The following is a 24609-nucleotide window of genomic DNA, read 5'->3' on the forward strand; positions in this document are numbered from 1 at the left end:
CTATCGACCCAACCACCATTACAAATACAAGGTCCTGGTGGGCGTTCACTTCTATATTTCTTTCTCACAAATCAAATCTCATTCTCCACCTAATAATAATATTCAATAATTTTCTCTCTAATTTTTAGATCTTAATTATGGCTACAATCCTTAAAGTTTGGGCTCGTCAGATCTTCGATAGCAGAGGCAACCCTACCGTTGAGGTTTGTCACTCTTTTCCGTGCTTTTTTAATCGTTTTTCAGCTATTTTTTTGCTTAATCTGTTGTTCCGTTAGATCGTTGTTATATATATTATATATATAATACTCCGTATATTATACACACATACATATAAGTATTATTGTCATTATTATGATTTTGTGTTAGATTGCTAAATAAATATGACTGTTATTATGATGAGCAAGTTAAAACAATTTATAGTAAATCTATGCTTTAGATTAGATTGAGAATGTATATAAATTTGTATAGATAGTTAATAATAAGCGAGAAAATCTCGGTCCGATAATCGGTGATAGAAACCAAGTACTAGAGAAACTTAGTGTGATGGATATAGTTAGTGATGAAACTTGGTGTGATGTGATTACAGGTAGATATTACTCTTTCCGATGGGACATTAGCTCGTGCTGCTGTACCTAGCGGTGCATCCACCGGTAAGATCCGATTCTATTGAAATGTAGTTGGAGTGATAGTTGTATTTTGACGATACGATTTTTTATATATATATATTTTTTATGTAGGTATCTACGAGGCTCTTGAACTAAGAGATGGAGGATCAGACTACCTCGGAAAAGGTGTCTCCAAGGTTAGACCTATTTTGCGGATACTACTGTATTTGTTTGTTTGTTTGTTAATGAGAGATCTAAGATGCTGATGTAGAATTACATTTGATTTTAGGCTGTCGCAAACGTTAACACAATTATCGGCCCTGCCCTTGTTGGAAAGGTTTGTTTGTCGAACTTATCTTTATTCCTTTGCTTTTTATATTTGTATTAGTGTATTAAGTTTAGAGATTAGTATGTCCGTTTTGCAGAATGATTTGAACGTATATATCTTTTATATGTTACAGGACCCAACCGATCAGGCCGGTATCGATAACTTCATGGTTCAACAACTCGATGGAACTCAGAACGAATGGGGCTGGTGCAAGCAAAAGGTAATATGATAAATTTTTACTATGTGTACATTTGATTGTTTCTGTAGTTTTTGGTGCGACTAACTCTTATATGTGTATATTTATGTTGTTTAGCTTGGAGCAAATGCCATCTTGGCTGTTTCTCTTGCACTTTGCAAGGCCGGGGCTAGTGTCCTCAAGATCCCACTTTACAAGGTAACTTTAAATCTGTAGGAATGTATTACCATATGCTCTTGCGATTGATTTCCTTCACTTGAATGATGCTAGGGTTTACTTTTTATATGACGAATTTTGTATCTGTGCTGGATGTGTTTATATTCAAATTTTATCTGATTGAAGTGGTATGTTAGTCTTATGTTTACTGTAAACTTGCTGAGTGCAGCATATTGCCAACTTGGCCGGCAACAAGAACTTGGTTTTGCCAGTACCTGCATTCAACGTCATAAATGGTGGATCACATGCTGGAAACAAGCTTGCCATGCAGGTTTATACATGTCTTGATTATGCTCTACATTTGTGTACATCTGTAATCTCTTAATCAAGAGATTCTCACAAGCTTTACTTTTTCAGGAGTTTATGATTCTCCCAATCGGTGCCTCAAGCTTTAAGGAAGCCATGAAGATGGGCGTTGAAGTATACCACAACTTGAAGGTGAGTATCGATTATTCTGCATCTGTTAAAGATTTTCAATATTCATTATTTTTTTTGTGTACTAATTATATAATACTCTGATCCCAGTCTGTGATCAAGAAGAAGTATGGTCAGGATGCAACTAATGTTGGTGATGAAGGTGGCTTTGCTCCTAACATCCAGGTGAAGCACTATTTATCATGTGTTTTTTAGGTCTCCTCTTTTCTAGTTTGTATCTGTTTCTAACTTAAGTTTGTTTCTTGGAATTTCAGGAAAACAAGGAGGGTCTTGAATTGCTCAAGACAGCAATTGCTAAAGCTGGATACACCGATAAGGTAATTGTTAAGTCGCTCTTATAAATGGCTTTTTCGTTTATTTTCCTTTTTACTATTTAAAGTAAGTTTTATTTTCTAGTATAGAAATGTTATCTATGTGTTACATCCCTATAGGTTGTCATTGGAATGGATGTTGCTGCATCTGAATTCTATGGGGAGAAGGACAAGACCTATGATCTGAACTTCAAGGAAGAGGTAAAATTGCTCACTCTGTTAATCTGTTATATTGACTTAAGAAGATGCCTAGAAGATTGAACGTGGGAAATAAGTCAATAACCAGTAGAGTGGCTGTTTGATATATTTGCATACTTAAGAAATCAATTTCGTATATAAAAAATATATTTTCAATCAATATATACAGAACAACAATGGCAAAGAGAAGATTTCAGGAGAGCAACTCAAAGATCTTTACAAGTCATTTGTGAGCGAGTACCCTATTGTGTCTATTGAGGATCCCTTTGACCAAGACGACTGGGAGCACTATGCGAAGATGACCGCTGAATGTGGTGAACAAGTACAAATTGTGGGAGATGATCTTCTGGTCACCAACCCAACGGTTAGATTCTACCCATTTATTAATTTAGCATATAATCACTGACAGCGTCTCTAATCAGTTCCTGACCTGTATTTACAGAGAGTTAAGAAAGCAATTGACGAGAAGACATGCAATGCTCTTCTTCTTAAGGTATTTAAATATTTATAATCTAGAGGAACCGAGGCTTGGATGATGCTCTGTTCTTTACACTTCTTTTCTGGTCACCATTTTTAGGTCAACCAAATTGGGTCTGTTACCGAGAGTATTGAAGCTGTCAAAATGTCCAAACATGCTGGATGGGGTGTGATGGCCAGTCACCGCAGGTATGAACATAGTTCTGAATTTTCTTGATCTTCGAGTACTTTCTTTTCTCCATGTTGAATTCAACATTATTTATGGTTTTGTACTTGCAGTGGTGAGACCGAGGACACATTCATTGCTGATCTCTCTGTTGGTTTGGCAACGGTAATAAGCAACTTTAACTGAAAATTCAAAGATTCTTTTTCACTTTATATTGTCTTAATGATTCTGACTTTATGACGGAACTTACCAGGGTCAAATTAAAACTGGAGCTCCATGCAGATCTGAGCGCCTTGCAAAGTACAACCAGGTTATTTTCTCCTCCCATTTTCTTCTTAAAATTATTTGTTCTGTTTCCGAAAACATTGAAAAATAGACCTGGTCGAATTTCATTGCGAGAATTTAATATAATATACCATAAGAAAATGAGTTGGTAGGTTTTTATGCTTTTATAATTACACATGAATTTACTTGTAATTTCTTCCACTATCTAATGATTAAGCTAATTTATATTCTATATTACCCATTTTGACTTTGTCTTAGTAGAATTCTTGTGGTACACATTAAAACAAAATCATGACCAAAAAACATATAAATATATTTTGTTACTAATTACGATTTACCATCATAGTGCACGACTATTCTGCTATGTTTTTGTTTGGTTTCTCTATGTTATAATGTTCAGCTCTGTGATGTAAATCCGATTGATATATCGTCTTCTCAACATCACATGCGACCCATAGAATATAATAGATGTTAACCCGTGTCATGTGTAGATGTAAAGTCTAGAGATCTTGCCGTGAAAAGTTTTTGTTCAATTAATTGCTGTTACAAGCACCTCTAAGATGTTAATTAAATTGAATGTATTTTATTTCTTTTTTTGGAATTAGCTTTTGCGAATTGAAGAAGAGCTAGGTTCAGAAGCAGTGTATGCTGGAGCAAACTTCCGCAAGCCAGTGGAACCCTACTAGATTGCAAAGCTAGATATGGAGTTGATGATGGTTATATCCATGCGGGGAACGCGGTGGTCGATAAGTTTCTTTTTATGAATAATGGCTACTCAAAGTTTGTGTTGAGGGTTCATGGCCAACGAGGTTTTGACTTTTTAAGTTTACATTTGAGTTTGACATCTAGTAATGAACTAGTTTTTTTTGTTCTATTGGTAATGAGAATTACAATTATTAATTTTAATTTTGCCTTGATTAGTTTACCATTTCACAACTTACCCATGGTATATATTTTGAATTATCCTGGATCTGTCTAACCATACACCCCAACTTTGGTATACATGAGTCATGACAATGGCCAGTTTGATTTTACATACGGATCGTCGATCTGTACACCCCGACTTTGCTATTTAAACACACTCGATATAGCTGGTGTAGTACATAGTACAGTATGGTGCGTATTAAACTTCTTATATGACTCGTATATCGTCATACAGCCCTTATTTGGCAAGTATTTACACAGCAAATGAGTGGCATTCTCTGATTTGTAAAAGAATGTCATGCATTTTTTTTATTTTAACCATCAATTTTGTTGATATAATAATAGTAAGGTGCTACATGAGTATAGGCATTGATGGTACATACATACAAAGAACAGAATAATTTTTAAAAGTGGAAACTAGGCCATTTTGACAAGCTTGCAGATTTGATTTCCTTTGTGGCGTTTCGAGTTGAAGGGGTCTTGTTTGAAAAATGCGATCATTCTGGGTCTTCCATATGGATCCAAATGAAGGCAAAATGATTAGGTTGATGTACTCCGCCTCTATGGAATTCCTTCCTTAATGTTTGAAGGTTTGTTGATCGGGCAGATTGTACAATAGTTTGAATGATGGAATACCAGTTGCTTATTCAGTTCATATTGGCACCTACGGTAACACCAAGGTAGGTGATTGGAAGCTGGCCATTGTTGCATTTGAGAATCCTTGTGGAGGCTTCAGTTTGTAATTGGGTTAAACCAATGCTGTAGAACAGGATTTGTGAAGGTTTATTTTGAGGCAAGATAAAAAAATCTCATAATTCTACTGATGTTGGAAAGGTAGGTTGTATCGACCATTGGACCATGAGTCCATGACCTAACAAATTTTGTATCATCGGCATAAAGGTGTTAGATATTGGGCCTGAAATTGGGCAGTGTGAGATATTGGGCCTGAAATTGGGCAGTTGAATCCAATACGAGCTGTATAATTCTATATGACATGTATAGTATGCGTCTATGCGATATGCAACTCGATAGAAACCGTAAGAGGAAGTACAACAACTGTACCCGATCTTTAAGCGGGGTATAAGGGAAGTATCAAAGACAAATTAATGGAAAGAATCAAATTAGATTTAAACCGTATTAGGGAATACAACCCGTATTAAAGTAGGAAAATGCAATTTGGCTAAGTGGGACTTATATATTTAACGTCAATGTGGGATTATTTGAACGACTTTAGGCTAAGTAAATTTGTTGTTAAAAAAAATAATAAATAATTAACTAATTTCTCACTTCATGATCTGAAGTTCGATCAAGAAAAAAAAAAAAGAAAAAAGGTAACAAGACACGTACTATCAACCCTTATTCATATATGAGTACGACACTTTTTTTATGGCGTTTTACAAGAAGTAAATAACAAAACAAAATTGAATGATAGGAAACCAGCATTTGACGAGATTATTTTCACTATTTATTTATTTATTTATTTAATGAAGAATTACATTTAATGAAGAATTACATATAATGCATTACAACCTGAATTTAAATTACAACAATTTAGTCTAACTTTTTCTTCTTTCTTTGTGTTCGTTGTACTCTTTTCTCGCAAGAGCGTACGTATCAAACACATTATGAATTTTCTTTTTGATACACAAAAGAACCTTTATGATTCGAGAAGATCGACCGTGGTATTTAACCTTATGAGTTTCGACTATACTAAGAATAAGAATACCTGAAATGAATTTGGTTTTTGTTCTTTCTTATATACAAAAAATGTTGCATGGTCTAGCTAATGACGAAATGTGCACTAGTGACGATCAAAAATGCGAAATGGCAAAGCGATGATCATGAACGTTGTCTACGAGCTAGGAACATGCGTGCCAACATAACCGAGTCCCATTACTAAGAAGGCTATGGCTTGTAGATACAGGTAAATGTAGTAGCGGTACTTTCCAAACGCTAAATCAAGGGAGCCACATATAAGAAGGAAAACGCCGATGCCTAGCTCGAGCATAAGAATCCTATCAAGATAAAAACACGATAAATGTTTAACATATATGTCTTTGAGGCAATCTATAGGGCTGTCATCAACAGAACTCTAGAACTATTAGGCTAGAGTACCTTTCCCCAATTTTGAAGCGCGGTCTACTGACTGGTTTTGGTGTTGATCCTTTGACTTTGGAAGCATCTCCGCCAGACTTCTCTGTGACGACCCATTCGTTTACTCTTTTAGTCTCGAAAAGTCCAACAAAAGTACCCTTAGTCCGATGGAGAGCCATGACATTCTCAAACAGAATCCAAATTATAACCAAATGGAAAGACCTTCAAAATGATAATGAAAATAAAAACATAAGCCTAATTAACACAAATTGTACTGTTATTCAGTAAAATGACAAGTACTCGAATCTCTAAGAACCTTGGAGTACCGACTGCATTTAGAAGAGTGATGATAACCGGGATATAAACTACACCCCACTTAGGAACCGGAACTTCTGGTACCAATATAGCTAGAGGAAGTACGGCGCAATACAAAATGAATGTAACAATATGCGCTACGATCTTCCTCACAAAGAAGAAACTGTAGATCACATATAGCTTCTTCCACAATGTCACTCTCTAAGTAAAAAATACAAGTAAAATTGAACATACATCACAACACTATCCATTGATCTTATAAAACTTTAAAATGAGATAAACATTACTAATTATTATGATCATACAATATTCATACCTTATTTCTTATGATCTCTAAAACCATTTTCCTAAAAAGGTTTGCTGGACCACAAGACCAACGATGTTGTTGGTACCGATAGGCTTTAAAGTTACTTGGTAATTCATTTTTGACCTGTATATGGAATAATTGTACATTATAATGACAATGCACATGTTATGTTGGAATTCATATATATTCAAAGATTTTTTTTTTTTTTTTTGTTCTTGATGATAAGGTACCTTAAGTGAACCAATGTACAAGAATTTCCATCCTTTAAGACTAGCCCGGACTGCCAAGTCCATATCTTCAACGGTTGTGCGGTCTTTCCATCCACCGGCCTGATCTATCGCTGCCATTCTCCAAACCCCGGCAGTCCCTATATGAAAATTAGAAAAACATAAAAGACTTATTTTAAAAGGAAAATGATCCGTACTGCAGATTTTATTTAAGCTTAGGTACTGCTACTTTAAAAAAAGTTACAAATTAAACCTTTGAATTTGATAAACATACATAGCCTCCCCTGAATTTTACATAACCTCTATCTGAATTTTACATAATTCCCCCTGTTTTACCTAAAATAGGTACGTACTGCATGTTTTACCTAACCTTTCACGTATTTTAAAAACCAAAAATATAGAGTCAATTGGCAAGCTAGTAGAAGCTTGATTACCATTGAAGCCAAAAAAGGCATATGTAGAAGAACCAGCTTCTTGCTCCACTTTGAAATGGTAGTCAAGTGACATCTCTTGCATTCTTGTCATTAAGCATTCATCAGCGTTCACTGCAACATATAGAATACTATCTTAAATAATTAAATATAATATACTATTAATTAGGTACATATTCGATTCTTAAAATCTTTGTTGATGTAACATTCATATACAAGTGGTTGCATTATATGTCACTACTTGAAAACTGATGACATTTTTTGTTAGTATACATGCACAATACAAAAGAAATAAATACAATTTCAGACTTTTGTTTGATAAAATTTCAATTTATCTTTAAATAATGAAAATATTGATTTCAAAAAGAGTAGTAAAAATAATTAAACAAATATTTAGTAGTTAAACCATTAAATAAAAGATATAATCATTAGTATAGAATCATGAATCATACATTTGAAAGTTTTTATATCTAAAAGAAGAATTATTAATAACTTATGAGTACTACATGTCTACATATATTTTTTTGTGTCTTATATAAGGAAGTAGTGACACGAAAGCATCTATATATTTGTTCAGTCACTGTTGATATTGATTGACGTCAAAATAAAGTTGGGTGTGTCTCACGTTTTTCGATATCAATAATGGATAGTTAATAAATAACAAACGATCTTTCATAGGGGAAATATAGAAACACAGTACTGGGCCAATAAGGTTGTTGATTTATATGACTTCCATAAAACCAGCTATATTAATTAAGGTTATTAATTAAAAGATAGGACGGTATGAAAATATTTTCTGCCCCCCGCCGGAATTTCATGGTGGTGCCCATGTACATATTTAATATGTTCACCAAAATTTCATTTTGACTCATCAACTTGAAAATTATGATTCCTAAGTTTTGTTGATGACAGCTAGAGTATATAGGGTAAATTACATTTTTGTTCCTAAACTAGATATGTTTCTTATTTTTAGTTACTAAACTTAAAAATTGTAAATTATACATTAAACTTGTCATTTTTTTCCATTTTTGGTCGCTGTGTTAACTTTGTTACCTTTCCTCCGTTAACTTGCCAAGATTTGTTAGGTTTTCTTTCACTTTTCGTCCTTTCCATTTATTCCATCATTAAAAGTGATAATTGATGGAAAATACATTCAAAACTCAATTCATTTATATGATTTGTTACAAATTTATATAACACAAACAAAAATACTTACGTTTAAATCATAAGGCGTTATCGATTATTTAGAGAAAAAAAATATCTAGAACACGTTACTTCGGATAACCGTTACAATATTCTATTTTTATTATATTTAATTAACAATAGTTAATAAAATGAATTAAGGAAAACTATATAAATTTATATAACACAAAAGTTAAAATAGACATAAGAAAATAAAAAATTTAAATAGAGACACTAAACGTATATTATATGGTTGTTATTAATTAGGTGATGAGGTGCAAAACGCTATCAGCACATGTTATTTAACAAACAATTGTTAGAATACCAATCTTGTCAATCTTGAGTATATTCACACCAGCAAGAGTCAAGACAAAGTCCTGTAACATGGGGAGCAATTTCCATTTTTTCATTATGATAAAGCTTTCATTTATAACGTCCAAATTTCTTTCATTCATTTTTCACCTAAGTTTTATGACGAAATTATCCGGATATTCTTTTTAGAATGAAAACTATAAAATTATGAAGATATATAAAGTAGAAGATATATTAAAAGTAAGAAAATAATAGGATAATGCTAAACAAAACCCTTAGGGTTTCACTTAATGTGTATAAAACGATTGTATATTTCTATATTAAAAGTTCATCCTTAAATTTTATGGTAAGTGTACAACTAATTAAAGCACGTTAACAAAAACTTTTAAGGCTTCGTTTAACAAAACCCAAAAAAATAATAGAGCATTGATGTTTACAAGAATGTGTCAAAGATCAAAACAAATAAATAGGGGGACAGTTGACTTGAACGCAAAGTATGTCCAAACTTTAAGAACTTTACCAGGCAATCAAGCATACACCTAGCTATGTAAAAGAGATATTGTGTAAAAAATCATAGAGAAAGCCCAAACTTTTAGTTAGCTAAAAAGGTCATTAGTTTTTTTAAGAACATTACATGAAACAAGCCTAGACTTCATATATATATATATATATATAAAAAGATTATTATTTTTTTTTTTTTTTTCTATTCATCAAGATATAAGTGGTATACTTGATTTGTGTGGAGGTAGATTTAACAATATTACTTTTTATTTGTGGGGACTACTTTGCGATAATTGAATACCAACATGCTCTAGAGGACTTAGCAAGTCCAAAAATGTTTGGCAATAATTTGATAGTTAAGGTTGATAAATAGTGGTTAATGGCTGATAGGTAAGTTGAAAGCTAATAACTGGTTTCTTTTTTATTTTAAAAGAACATAATATTCGCACATTGCGGCGAAATTTTGTTTTAAGAGTGACAATTTGTTATAAAGATACATATGGTAATTTAGTGTTTTAGTATATGGAATAGCATTTTGGGAACCATAAATATGCTGAAAGGGGCTTTTTAGGGAAAAAAAATATGCTTAACATTTTAAGACATATCATAAATAAAACCCAAAATATTTTATAAAGGAATGAAGATATTTATGTAATTTCATATAATAGAGGAAACTAGTAATAAAAGGTATAAATGGACAAGAAGTTTGAAACTCTAAGCGAAAAACTTAGTTTATGTTTTTTTAGATTAGATTGGTGCCCGCGCAATGCAACGGCGGTGAGGCGGTGATGGTGTAGTTATTAACGTAAAAATGATTTCATTGCGGTCGGTGATGTGATAAGTTTTTGCGGTGGGATGTGAAAGAGGGAGGAAGGGACGAATTGTGAATTAGGGTTTTTTTCTGTTTATTTCTATGTGAGGGAAAGATAGAGGTTGGATTTTTTTAAAGGTATTTTAGTCACAGTCTATAAAATAAAAATAAAGATGTATTAAAATGGATGGTAAATTAGAGATACCAGGTTCTTAAATTTAAGGGAGGGGTTGAGTTTGTTTTATAAAGAAGTATAGATTATGAGATTTTTGTTCAAACTAAAAAACTTAACTTTTTATAATTAAACTAGTCTTTTGTTTTCGTTTTCTTATTCTTTCATCGACCTAATGTAACCTAATAAGAAAAGGCGACCTCATACGCCCGCAATGCAAAACGTAGATGGTACCAATTAGTCAAAGCTCGTCATGTAATTCTATTCTAGAAAAACCCAAAAAACGTTAATCCAATAATTTGTCTTGTGGGTATAAACTTGGATACGTCACCGCTCTAACTGTGACTCATTTGCAACTAAGGCCTTGTTTCTTTTTTACTTAATGAACTTCATAATTCAGTCAAATTTTATGTTTCTTTTCTGACTTAATAAACAAAAATAACCGTCAATTACCTTAATTTTACTTAATACATATAGACATTCTTTATACATTCAGCCACTTAATACACTCAGCACTTAATGATTAAAAAAAGAAACGAGCCCTAAAACTTTTATTTAATACGAAATGACCTAATACTGAATCATCCGTGTGAATAAGACAAAGGCATGATATCCCATTTATTTTATTTTACCGTCTAAAACTTATTAAATATACATACTGAATCATGTGTGAAAAAGACAAAGGCAATAGATAGAGTTACTGGAAGTGATATTTTCTACAACAGAATTTTGTCATCCATAATGTATGTATAAATTTTTATACACATTACAACTATACGATGCATGTATTGTTATAGATGACAATAATATGTTGTAAGAATATCATTTCCTCAATAGTATGCATGATATCCCATTTATTTTATTAAAATTTTGACTAAAAAGTAAAAACTAGACTATAAGTTTTATAAAGTTCCAAAACCATAACCTTATTAGAAAAGGAAAAAAAAAAGCTAATTAATTTTTAGGAACACACGTGAAACAAACCAGGACTCTGTAGAAGTATAAAAAGATTCTTATTTTTTTATCCTTTTCAATTTATTAAGTGGGCAAGATACGTTTTTGTAATGGTAGATCTAGCATTACTTTTTACATGTGGGGATTGAATACCAACGTTTTCAAACAATCATAGTTCATGACAGTTGTACGTTAAAGTAATGGGTAATGACTTTTCAATTTTCATTTAACTCCAAATTCTTTTAAAAAGTTGATAATTACATGACTAATGTATACCCCTCCTAAACATTTTTTCACTTTTCTTCATTAAAATAAAAAAAGTCCACACTATAGTCAAGAGCAAAAGGTGCAATGAGGATAAGATTAGTGAGTCAAACACGATGACATGATGTCTTTAATGGTTTTAAAATAAATTTTTTGTTTTGAAAAATGTAGATTACCTACGAATGTCAAGAGATTTAACATACCGTGTTAGAAAGCCTCCGACGAGCAGATCCTCTTAGTTAAACCATATCAAAAATTGAATTCAAAACCTTAAATTTCAGCAACCCACCTTAGGACATGCATGTGGCCAACCCTGTACTAGGTGTGTTGGTTTTTAAGATAATTAATGGTAATGAAATGCGGCGTAAGAAATATATGGTTTTTTTTTTTTGTTTTTTTAATGACAAATGTTTGGATCATTGTAGTATTATCATGGCAATTCTAATAACAAGTTACTGTTTTATGTTTAAAATGGGATGAGATTCTCTCAAGTTATTCAACTTGACTAGTCAAGATTAAAAGATTATCTTTTAATCTTAACATTTGATTTTAATTCAAAGGTCAAAATTGTTTTAACTTGACCTCTCAAGTTATTTCCAACTTGAGGGGATCTCCATTAGTTTAAAATACCAGCTAATCTAAATCAAACTAGCAATTAAAGGAGCAACTTAAGTAACTAGATATTTGCAATACTTCACCTAAGAACTTGCATAGATTTTTTGATACTATTAAAGAATGACTTTATAAAACTAGCAATTAAAGGAGCAACTTAAGGTAACTAGATATTTGCAATACTTCACCTAAGAACTTGCATAGATTTTGACATACTATTAAGGTATGACTTTATCGATATGCATGACCATTTAAAAGTTTTAGATGAGGATACTCTAAAGTCGTTAATTTTCAACTTTACTAATAAAATTGAAGACATTTTAACATTTAAATTAAAATTAAAGGTTAAGGTCTAACATTTATCTTTAGATTTTCAAGTTTACTAGTAAAGTTAACATTCGATTCAAACTTTTTAGATGACTTAACATTAACTCTATCATTATATTTAACTTATCTTATAGACTTTAAATTATTAACTAGCTAGTCTACCTCAAGCAGTTAAACGTAGTAACTACCATTGACCAACTATATTCAGTCTTGAATGAAGTGAAGGGAAAAAAAATGAAGAAAAGAGTTTCAAAGGAATTGAATAATTACCAAATTTCCAACGAGCTTGAACAAGGCCAAGATCAGAGTTATGATGAAGAAAAGGGATAGTTTTCAAGAGAAAATCGGGTTCGGGTTGAAAATCAGCATCGAAAATAGCCACATACTCACACTCGCTTGCATAACTATGCTTTAGACCTTCTTTAAGTGCACCAGATTTGTAGCCCTTTCGATTGTCTCTAACTTGGTAATGTATGTTTGTACCTTTACTAGCCCATTTTTGACACTCTACCTCCACCATACCCTATAACCTCAAATTAGATCATATACATTTCAATAAATCAGTATCTTATTTTGATTATTAACTACAAAAATTAATTAACAAAACTTTGTATGGTTTAATTTATTTATTCAAAAACTACCAATTAAGTAATTATAGATCATTTTAAGTTATAAGGTGAGTGACCATATATATGCATGCATGGCAATTTGTCCAATCAGGTGAAAACTTATAGTAGTAGCTACGGATACCACTAGTCGGGTCGACTCGTGATGGTATAAACCCACGAGCCCACAACATCGTGTCTTCCAAACCAATGGTTATTAGTGATATATTAGAGGTATATATGGTATCAAGGATAGAACTTTTAAGGGGCAAAAGAGGGTTCCAGCCCCTCCATAAAAGCTTATTTTTTATACTAATTTTCTTATATATTCTTCAATACTAATTTTCTTAATACATATTAGCCCCTTTCACAAAGCTAAATTTTATGTTTCATTAAGTTCCGCTCCTCCATAATCAGTGTTCAAGTTCCGCCACTGTATGGTATATAATTAGTGGTTAAAAACCGTGCATGGGAATTTTTTTTAATGTAAAGCTGATAAAAATTAATGATATATGACTAGTGATTGAAAAATTGTTCCAAATAAATCAAAAAAATTAATAATCGTACTATAACTTTTAATAATATACCTCTATTATATATTACACTATATACTTATATTGCGTGTTATATAAGTTGTATATTGTTTTATATTGATAAAAAAAAAATACAAATATGAGTTCCTTAAATTGAAGTATAATTGATAAATTTTATTTTTTTGATTATCATGCGCTTAGATTTGAAGTTTTGATAAAATAATAAAGATTTGTGTAACGTTGTAGCAAAATCCTAGTAATCACATGTTAATCAATGTAAAATAAAAAATAAAAAACACATGATCATTAAAATACGAAGCGATTAAGACGTACACTAAACATTTTAATTATTTTAAGGCAGTAGAACAATACAAGTTGTTACTGTCATGATGTCAGAAGGCACTAAAAGAAAACACTACCATGTTACAAGTCATACTTGAAATTCAACGTGCTACTTTACAACTATATATATCAACCAATCAAATATCATTATACTCCTTTCCTGGTTTTACATTACAATTAATAAGATTCCTAAAATAGAATAAAAGTTAGTTAAAACATACATCAATAAAAGCTAGATTCGAGATTATATATGAAGTGTTTTTACAAATTTCAATTTTGATTGATACACTAACTTTAAACAACTATTTTAAGTCTTAGTTAACTATCACTATTTTACTTTTATAACTTGCTTGCTCCTAACTTTTAGACACATGCATGAGAATTAGAAAAAAAAAAGAAAAAAAAAACAGCAGAATATATTGTCAAGTGACTATCAAATATTCAAGTGATCACATAATATAATAATATATAATATTAGAAATAAGTTGTTATTTATATATATAAAAAAAAACGGAACATTTGCATGTTTTCGTAATAAATATTTCTGTAAAATTAAATTTTTTTACCAACCTTGATAATTGGATCAGTAGAATCATCAAGAACTTGTATCACGATACGATCAGATGGCCATGTTAGCCCACATGCAGCTCCAATTGAAAGTTGATAAACCTGTTTCAATAAATACACAAAAAAACAACACTAAAAACCAAAACAATATAAAAAAATAAAAAATTGTATATGCAAGACTAGTGGCATAGCCAATTGGAAGCAAAGGGTGATCACGGTCCACCCATATCTATAAAACTCTATATTGCTAGTACATATTCTGTACTATTTTTTATATACAATAATAGTTTAGTCCAATGTTAATTGGCCTAATGACTACATAATTAGTAATTAAACAAGACAATGGTGAATGAAAGAAAACAAACCTCTTTTTCATTAAACATTGGAACTTGAATAAGAACTAGAGGGTAAGCTGAATTACCCAATTCAACATCATCACCTTCTTCAAATGGTTCGAATTTGTAACGTTTTTTTGTCTCTTTTCTAAACAATTTCATAAAACCACACACAATTCCCATATACACTCTTTCTATGAACAACATTATTGACATTCCTAAACATATGTACATTGCAATTGTCAACAATGGCACCACTACTGGCGCTTTCAATAGGGTCCACACCATTGTGATTTTATCTACAATGTCGTTACGAGAACTCGATAACGAGTCAAGAACGAGTTCGAATATCGAGACTTCATCCATTTTGCTATGTTTTTTTTTATTGTTGTTGAAGAATTATGCAACCAAAAGAAGAAGAAAAGGAAAAAGAGGTCTGAAAACAGAGAAAATAGATAAGTGAAAAGTTGAATGGTCACCAATAATGACCACAATGAGAGAGAGAGAGGAGGTGGAGATGGAGGTGTGAGCAAAAGTTGCAGAGAAAGCATGTGTTTTTATAGGTAGAAATATTTTTATATTATTTTGTTTTTTATGTTCATGATTGTTGGTATATGTGAATATAAAATTTTAGATGCGCACAGATGGTGTTTGTATTTGGTTCATGTACGTAGTATATTTGAGGGGTTCTTTTGGTACATTAACTCAGATATATATGGTGTATTGTATATGAGCCAACTATTCTCAAGACGATTATTTGTTTGTCTTTGTAGATATGATGATAAAACCTCTGTTGTGGTAAAGGTGTGTATTTGGTTAAGTATATTTGGGAATGTATGAAACTTTTACATCTTTTTTGTTATGTGAAAAAATTTTCATCAGGTTTCTTGTATGTAATTAACTTACAAAATTGAATGAATCATGTAAACAAAATTAAACGAGCTAAATGCTGATGTGACGGTCAATTATTATGTCACGTCTCAAATGCCAGATGATGTCACGTCAGCTTTCAGCCGATTTCTTACACGGTTTGTTCAATTTTACAGGTCAATTTTACAGGTTAATTACATCCTTATATACTTAAAACTTTTTTTTTTTTTTTCACTTTTCAAGACTAAACGTGAGAAGTCTTATATCGATCTTGCCTTCATGTGTGTTTAATCTAAGGATGAAAAATGATACAGTAAAAGTTAAAGAATTTGGCATTGTTAGATATTGTTCTTATCCAAAAAAATCCGCATGTTGTCAATTAAAGAAATAAAATCAAGACGTCCATGAGATAAAAATAAATAAGTTTCTAACCATTTGAAAACCATATTCCATATTCTTCCACCAACATTATTACAAGAGCCAAATTAAATGTCTATCATTTGACTAAATTCGATAGATTCCATAATAATCCACCCCCAACCCTTTCTCGTACCTCTATTGAAACAGAACGGTTTCATGTTCTTTTCGTCGATTGGTAACTAAACTCGATAGATTCCATATATAATATATAACTGTGATGAGATTAATTTGGTAGCTCACTCTAATATGTCTTTTCCAATTTGACACAAAAGAACGACTACTATACCCTGCGGCTCAAAAACTGTACGTTGCCAGCTTAGATTGCTCTTAATTACTTAGGGAACATAGAAGTGAAAGTGCACGTCTAGCCAAAACAATGTACCATCACCTCTTCCAATTTTTTTTCGAAATGGCATTCAAAGTATAATACTGTACGTAATACCAGAAGTGTCAAGATCGATCAGAAGCAACTAACGTTGGTTAATTTGTTTTTCCAAAACCCGGTGGAGTATGTAGAAACAGATGAGTTCTTTACAGCTAGTTAATTCCATGTCGCCATCACTAGAAAAATTCCTTTCATTATCTCCATTATTCATATCACCCATATATATATTAGATTGAGTGATCAATATAATCATGCATGTGCCCCTTTTCAATAACATCGATCAATTCCAAATTGTTACCAGTACGTTTCTCATTGTCGAAAATCAATAATTCTCCTAGCTAGCTATATATTACTCGTATCTCATCTTCATTTGCCTTATCACTCTCAACCTCACGAACATCATAAGAAGTAAAATTTACAACATTATTTGGACATCTACAACAATTGATGTTTTATACTATTGTACACTGTATAGTACAATAAGTACATGTATTGTAAATTGTTAAAATGTGTTGTAGATGTATCACTCTTCACGTTCTATAGGTGACGGTTATCACGTACTAGATATTTTGGTATTAATTTGTGATAATAATTATTTAAGCTACATCTAAAATAGGAATTAAATTAAGTAAACTATTTATTTATAAACTATTTTTTATTAGTGGATGACTTAAAATAATTATATATTATTATTTCATGATAAATTAAAATAATTGTATAGAAAATAATATTTTTTTTTACTGTATTTCCTACTAGCATGGTGCCCGAGCAATGCGGTATTAGGGATATACAGGAAAACGAACAAAACAAGATATATAAATTCAATCTCTGAAGGCGTGTAACACTTTCAGATTGAATCAATTCGAGGGTTCACCCCAAAATATTCAATCGAATACAATCAGAGATTGAATCAATTCGATGGCTCTGCCACTTGGTCCCCGCTCCTAGGAGCGCTGCCCCCGGACCCCTATCCCTTAGGGGAAGATCAAAATAAAATCAAATAAGTGTGCACTCCGCACCGCCATACTTACATGATGTATTATTATGACTAAAATGACAAATTAATCCAATTACACTAAAATATCCAATATGCGACGGCGGTGACGGCAATGTGGTGGTGACGGGTGACGGTGGCGACTGATGGTGGTGACGACGAGTAGTGTAGGCTATTGATATGTATGTAATTAATATAATGATTAATATAGTTATTTTAAAAGTTGAGGGACTGATAATGTATTTATTTCATTTAGGATGGGGGTACGTGTATTGTATTTCATGTATGGTGTATAGTTATAATGGAGGGTATTTCTGACATTTTCCTCCTATAACTTTCAACCGTGAGTCTATTTTTTAAATATATATATATATATAGAGAGAGAGAGAGAGAGAGAGAAAGAGAGAGAAAGAGAGGGAGAGAAAGAGAGAGAAAGAGAAAGAAAGAGAAAGAGAGAGAGACATATGCCCGCGTAATGCGGCGGTGTAATGGGCGACACGGGTGGCGATGACGGCGGCAACATTGGTGGTGGGTAATGCAAAACTAATTGATGTAAAAAAGGACGGTGTAATCATTTTAAGGGTTGAAAAATATATGTTATATATAATTTCATCAAGGGTATTATAGGTATATGTTAGTTGGATGTATTTAAAATAGCAAACAGAAAAGAGGGGTAGTTTAGGTAAATCAAGTTTTTTTTTCAAAAATTTGGAGAGAGTAATGATTTATAAAGTAACTAGCACGGTGCACGCGCTATGCGGCGGTGACGGTGTTGGTGGGGGACGACTGTTGGTGGTAAAGGCAGCGTGGTATAGATAATTGATGTAAAAGTAATTAATATAAAGAGTTAATTGAGATATTTTATATGATTAAGGAATAATAGTGTAATATATCATTAAGGGTATTTTAGACATTTTCCACCATATAACTTTCAACATGGGGGCTATTCTTTTTATAATATAGTATAGATTATATATACATATATATACACACATATATAAGGAAATCATAAATCCTCCTAACCAAATAGCCTAATAATCCTCCTAATTATAAGATGATGTCACGTGGAAAAATCAGGGGGCAAGATTAGGAAAGAAAATAAGTGGATACCACATGTCACATTCTTAATGTTTTAGAAGGATTATTAGGCTATTTGGTTATGAGAATTTATCATTTAGGAGAAGAGAATAGAAGACTGTTAGACAGTTAAGTTGAGTGAAAAACCCCTCACATGCCATATTTTAAACCATAAAAAACATTGGGATATATATATTTATTCAAAATATTAAACAATTAGTATGTAAAAGGTTTTTCACCTAATTTAGGTGGATAACAACCTCATACTTACTTTTCTCATATATATATATATATGTATATAAAAACAAAATTATTACACTATACTTTTTCTCACATGACAAAATAATAGCTTTCATCATTTAATTATTTTTTCATAGATGGAGATTGAATATCACAATGAATGGTTTAGATTATGTTACCAGATACACGTTAGAGAGTCTCCTTACCTAACACCTGGTAAAACAAAAAAAAAACTTCTTATAATCCGCTTAAAAGTACGATAATATATTAAAAAAAATGTTACCCTTATCTATATATATATATATTATTTCATATATTTTTTTCTATATTTGTAATACTAATTTAAGCTATATGTAACATAGGAAGGTAGACTATTTATTCATATTAAATTCATTAGTGGATGATTATGATTATATCGTGAAATATAGAAAACTAGTATGATACCTGTATAATGTTACGGTATTCGTGGTCTCCACGGTGTGGTGGTGAGAGACGACTGTTAGTGGTAAAGGTAGCGTCGAATGGTGTAAATAATTGATTTAAAAGTAATTGATGTAAAGAGTTAATGAAAATATTTTAAAATACAAATAACTGATAGTTAATATAATCGTTAAGGGTGTTTTAGATATTTTCTTTCATGTAACTTTAGTATTAGGACTATTCTTTTTATAATATGATATAGATATAGAAGTATAAATAATTTTGAAAATAGAGAATAAAACATAGAAAATATATGCATTTGAGTCAACTAACACATACAAAAAAATTATCAGTGTTGACAATGAGCATTATTCATTATTCAAGTTAGGTAGCATATAAGGTAAGATAGTATGAATAATATGTGTGGTGTTGGAGGAATTTATATGATATCATCGATTTACTCTTCAAATACCCATGTGAGGTTCTAAGTGCAGTGTGAAAGATCTGAAAAACAAATCTAAAAGAGAAAAAATGTCACATGCATCTTAATTTGAAATGACAAATGAAATAGGAATACTCGTATGAAACACAAAAAACATATTAGAAATTGTTCTTTGTGAATTTTTTTTATAACAACAATATAAGCTTAAGAGATTTATTTTTATCATTTAGATGAAACCTGAATACAATCTCTCTTTATATAGATAGAGGTAAGGTTATCTATATCTCAAACTCCTTCATACACCGTTGAAGTAATAAGACCCAAAACCCATAAAAGACAACATTTGGTGTTACATTTTGACAATGTATTAATAAAGAGAATTGATATTAATATCAAATTATTTGATTATTTTATCACATCGGTACAGTTAATACTTGTACATTCTGCAATGATACTTGTATATAGTAGTAAGAAAATTAAAAAGAGTGGTACAAATATCATCCCCTATTAATAAAGGGGCATCTAGCAAAATATTAAAAAACCAAAATATAAATACAGAGTACAATTCTAACTACAAAGTCTAAAAAGACAACATAAATATTGACTTTCCTTGAGGTTTCAACTGCGAACATTGTATAAATGATGAATCTTTTTTACCAATTACAAAACGAAACCTGAAAAAATCTTTAATTACGACGTCTAGCTACGATTTTAACTTTGTGGTATGTTTGATGCAAACACAAATAAACCCCACGGCACACGAATGAAACGAACAACATCACCATATACACGACTATAAAGAAAGGAGAGGGTTTTGGAACCACTCATCCGTGACACACAATTTTCGACACCGTCCTGCTCAGATTGAGAGACGATGAAATCAAATGGGCAATCCATCTTTTTAGATCCCGAAACGAAACCTTTTTATTTTGATGTTTCCAAATCGTCCAAATTATATAAAATATGATAGCCTCAGTACACAATGTTCTGGAGTTCTTCATTTGCATGTCATCAATGGATTTTAAGGCGTTGTCTTGCATATGTATTGTCTCACTATGAATTATACATATATAATATTAAGAGGAATTAGCGGATGAACAGTAGCTCGCCTGCGTGGTGAGTTACTATTCGTCCACATAACATCCTGTCAAATCGTATCCCGTATGATCTTTTTATTACGGTTAGTTATCGGTTTTTTGCATATTTTTTTTCTTCTTGAGTTTCTCAAACAATATATTGCAACTTTTGTATGCCTATATCTTGTACCATTACCATTAATTAGATTTTGTCACATCACATCCCATTTGCGCTTTCTGTTACGGGTTACTTATTGGTTTTTTTTCGCACTTTTTTTCCGTTTGATTTTTCCAAATAGTATATCGCAACTTTTAGTTTTTGCACACTTTTTTATATGTGGTTTCGACTAATATATTGAACAATTTCATTCGACCTTTTTTCTTTGTGCATATTAAATATACGTATCCCATGCTATAAACTTTTAGATGCGTTTGTGGTATTGCTTTAAATAAATATCTATTTCATATGCCAAAAGTTTGAAGCTAACATATATAGCAACATATCATAAGTAACAAAATGTAATCATAAAAATTGAAACTTCGCAATGCTCAAACGGAAGCTAATGTGGTTTTGACATTAAATAAATATGCATTTGAAAAAAGTTTATCCGTGACAGAATGATTTTTAATTAGGCGGATGGAAGTTTAACGCAAGTACATAAAACAACACAACCATTTCAAAGCGAAAATTGAGTCCCGCAATACGGGACTCGAAATTTACTAGTTATATCTAATAAAATCGATGAGAGGAACATTTCAACAATGATCTTTTGACACATGGCCCGAATTTATAACTTAGCTTTACTACTATATATAAATAATCCACCAATCACTATTTTTAAAAATAGTTACACAAAAGTTAGCCACGAATGGATCAAAATACCTTTAATGAACCCCATTTTGGAAAGAGTTAAACTAAATTATCAATTTTCCATTAATGAACTAATCTACACCTTAAACTCTAATCTTCTTAATATACACCCTAAACTTTAATCTTTTAGAATATATCCACTACCACTTTACAACAATTACATTTACATCAACCTACATCACTCTATGCAGCCACCACCACCAATAGTCGGTACCATTACCACCAATCATCTCGTCTTTGCCGCATTGTGCGGATACCGTGCTGGTAATAGTAAGAGAAATTGTCACAAATCGTCCATGTGGTTTGCTTGATTAACATTTTCATCCCTGTGCTATTTTTTTTTCTATTAGGTGTCTTTATACTTTTCATTTTCATTGCTAGTTGTCCTTATTACTAATATCCGTCAAAAAAACCCGTTAAATCCCTCACGTGCATCCCACGTGAGGGTATAATTATCCACCCGTCTTAAAAAACAACCATAGGGACGATTTTTAATTTTTTATCTCCGAAAAAATGTTCTACCCCAAATATTGTCCACCTGCAACAACGTTTGCTTTCCATCCACAAGACAACAATATCATAGTAATTGGCATAGATGACTCAACAATCTTGATCTATAACATTGACTAAATCATAGCAACTTTTCTTGTTCTGTTGACTACATTTAATTGGTATGCCATATACCAATTTCTTGTGAAGGTTAAAAGCAAACTAAGCTAAAAAGCCATTTGAAAATGATGATGATTAGGGATGAGCACGGGTCGAAACTCGGATCGACCCGTTAAAACCCGACCCGACCCACGACCCGTGAAGGCACGACCCATGACCCGTGAACCCTTGACCCGTGAAGGCACGGGTCGGTTCGGTTTGGTTCGGGTCGGGTTTAGGCGGGTCACAGGCGGGTTACGGCTTTCCTTCACACTTTTTCGGTTTTTGCCTTCACCCGACCCGTCCCGGTGCGACCCGGATAACCCGTAACCCGCGAAAACACCAAAAGCTTGACCCGTGACCCAACCCGTTAGGGCTTCGGGCCGGTCGGTTTTCTAGTTCCGAGCCGGTTCAAAGTTTTGTAGTTCTTCTAAACAATCTCTTACCACACCTAAGTGCACTTTGAACGTCTTTAGAGATGATGCTGTAGGAATAACTAGATACCAAGATCAGTATGGTTGGTTTTCTTCCACTACAAAGATACAAGGCTCACTCGTCAAACCAACCACTAAAAGAAAACCAAGAGTAACCAACATTAAACAGTCTTCTTCTAATTCAAAAACTGTTCATGTTTTAGGTGACTTGTGCTTAAATTGTTGAAGTGTTTCGCTTCCTAAAGATAGACTCTTGCATACATCTAGGAAAGTCAAGTTTGATAGAAAGTCATCTTCTGAGAAACAAGTGTGGATTGTTCGTAGGACTAGTTCTCTAGATAGTTTCAAGTCTTGTAGGACTAGCTCCAATTAATTCCCATCTGTCAAAACAATTTCCTTTTAGTATGTTTGTAATTCGTATTTTTGTTCGAACAAGTTTGTGTGTGTTTTTATTTTCAATAAATGCTTGGATGTTGTGTGTGTTTATTGTTGTGCTTATCTTTATTCTTCTATTGCTTTTATTTTTCTGTCCTTTTATTTTATATGCATAATAATCCCCTAACCTCCCATGGACCCCGTTCAAGTGGGGACCTAAACCTATATTTCCCGTTTTCTCAGGAATTTCTTATGTGTCTGGTATATCGATTCTGGTTGCTCTAGACACATGACTGGCAATAAATCTCTTCTTCAGAACTTTGTTGAAAAGTTTATGGGCACCAGTACGTTTTGGAAATGATCATATTGCTCCTATCCTCGGTGATGACGTACCCCTCCAGCGGTACGCAACACCTAACGTTGCGATACGAAGGGTCGTCCGTTACGAAGACTTCCACAACAACGTAACAAGATAAGAGTTATTCCCCTACAAAATCGGGATTTGATCTTATCACTTTCGCTTGATAAATAGGGAAATGATATCCCGGGCCTAAGACTTAGGGAACCCTAAATCGGCCTACTTGTTCTCCAAGAATGCTCTCCCTATAAAAGGAGAGCTACGAGACCTATAAGATTCATTCAACAACACATTCTCAATCACATATTGATTACACTAAAGGCTTCAATGGCGTAAAGAGGTTAACTCTACCATTCGGGAACCGCCAACAAGTCACCTTAATCACACATAATCCTCCGTTGTATTAACCTCGGTTCGGTGCACAAATATTTGGCGCCATCCGTGGGACAGCATACTCAGATCCCACCACCACTTTTAACCCTGTTTTCTGTATCGAATCAAGAAAAATGGCCGACTTTCCGCCAGGATTTGAACAAAGCTCTCAGCAAATAACCAAAAACCGGCCTGTTAGGAACTCTCCGCCCAGATCCGGCCCAGCGACCAAAACACCAACTAATGGTGATCAACAGACTAATCATCGGGGGCGGAAGAAACTGAGAGCCTAGGAGAGACACTAGGAGGACAAGGTGGATTCATGCGGGGATCCTCATCTGGGGCCCCGCAACTGTTTGATCCAGACTATATTATTCGAAATTATGGCCATATCAATCATAGCATCAAATACCTTCTGGAGCACTCGAGGGTGTCACCAGGACACTAAATTTTGATGGTGAAACAGAGGACGAGTATGTTGCTGATACCCCCCCGAGGGGCCTCCGGCGATACCTCAAGATACCGAGATCCCGAGTCAAGGGAGATTATGGATTCGGACTAGGAAGCGAGGGGATTCGGCCCCGAACCCCCCACA

At 32.7% G+C, this 24609-nt stretch overlaps 2 protein-coding genes across 2 annotated transcripts; one reads left to right on the forward strand and one right to left on the reverse strand.

Annotated features, from left to right (window-relative positions):
- The first annotated feature begins 47 nt into the window (after nt 1–47).
- LOC122602735 (enolase 1) lies at nt 48–4123 on the forward strand. Its single transcript, XM_043775324.1, has 17 exons — nt 48–203; nt 587–650; nt 738–802; nt 895–942; nt 1067–1153; nt 1247–1327; nt 1515–1616; nt 1703–1783; nt 1871–1945; nt 2035–2097; nt 2212–2292; nt 2459–2653; nt 2732–2782; nt 2867–2955; nt 3046–3097; nt 3186–3242; nt 3823–4123. Exons 1-17 carry the CDS (start codon nt 138–140, stop codon nt 3901–3903), a joined length of 1338 nt encoding a protein of 445 aa, XP_043631259.1. The 5' UTR covers nt 48–137; the 3' UTR covers nt 3904–4123.
- Nucleotides 4124–5596: 1473 nt separating this feature from the next.
- On the reverse strand, nt 5597–15531 carry LOC122603055 (glucomannan 4-beta-mannosyltransferase 9-like). The gene is made up of 9 exons (XM_043775669.1): nt 15063–15531; nt 14701–14799; nt 12921–13173; nt 7519–7629; nt 7088–7224; nt 6867–6980; nt 6552–6751; nt 6257–6457; nt 5597–6156 (listed from the first exon to the last, which is right to left on the reverse strand). Exons 1-9 carry the CDS (start codon nt 15396–15398, stop codon nt 5994–5996), a joined length of 1614 nt encoding a protein of 537 aa, XP_043631604.1. The 5' UTR covers nt 15399–15531; the 3' UTR covers nt 5597–5993.
- Between the last annotated feature and the right edge of the window lie 9078 nt (nt 15532–24609).

This window comes from Erigeron canadensis, chromosome 6, assembly GCF_010389155.1.
Source record: "Erigeron canadensis isolate Cc75 chromosome 6, C_canadensis_v1, whole genome shotgun sequence".
Classification (NCBI taxonomy): Eukaryota; Viridiplantae; Streptophyta; class Magnoliopsida; order Asterales; family Asteraceae; genus Erigeron; species Erigeron canadensis.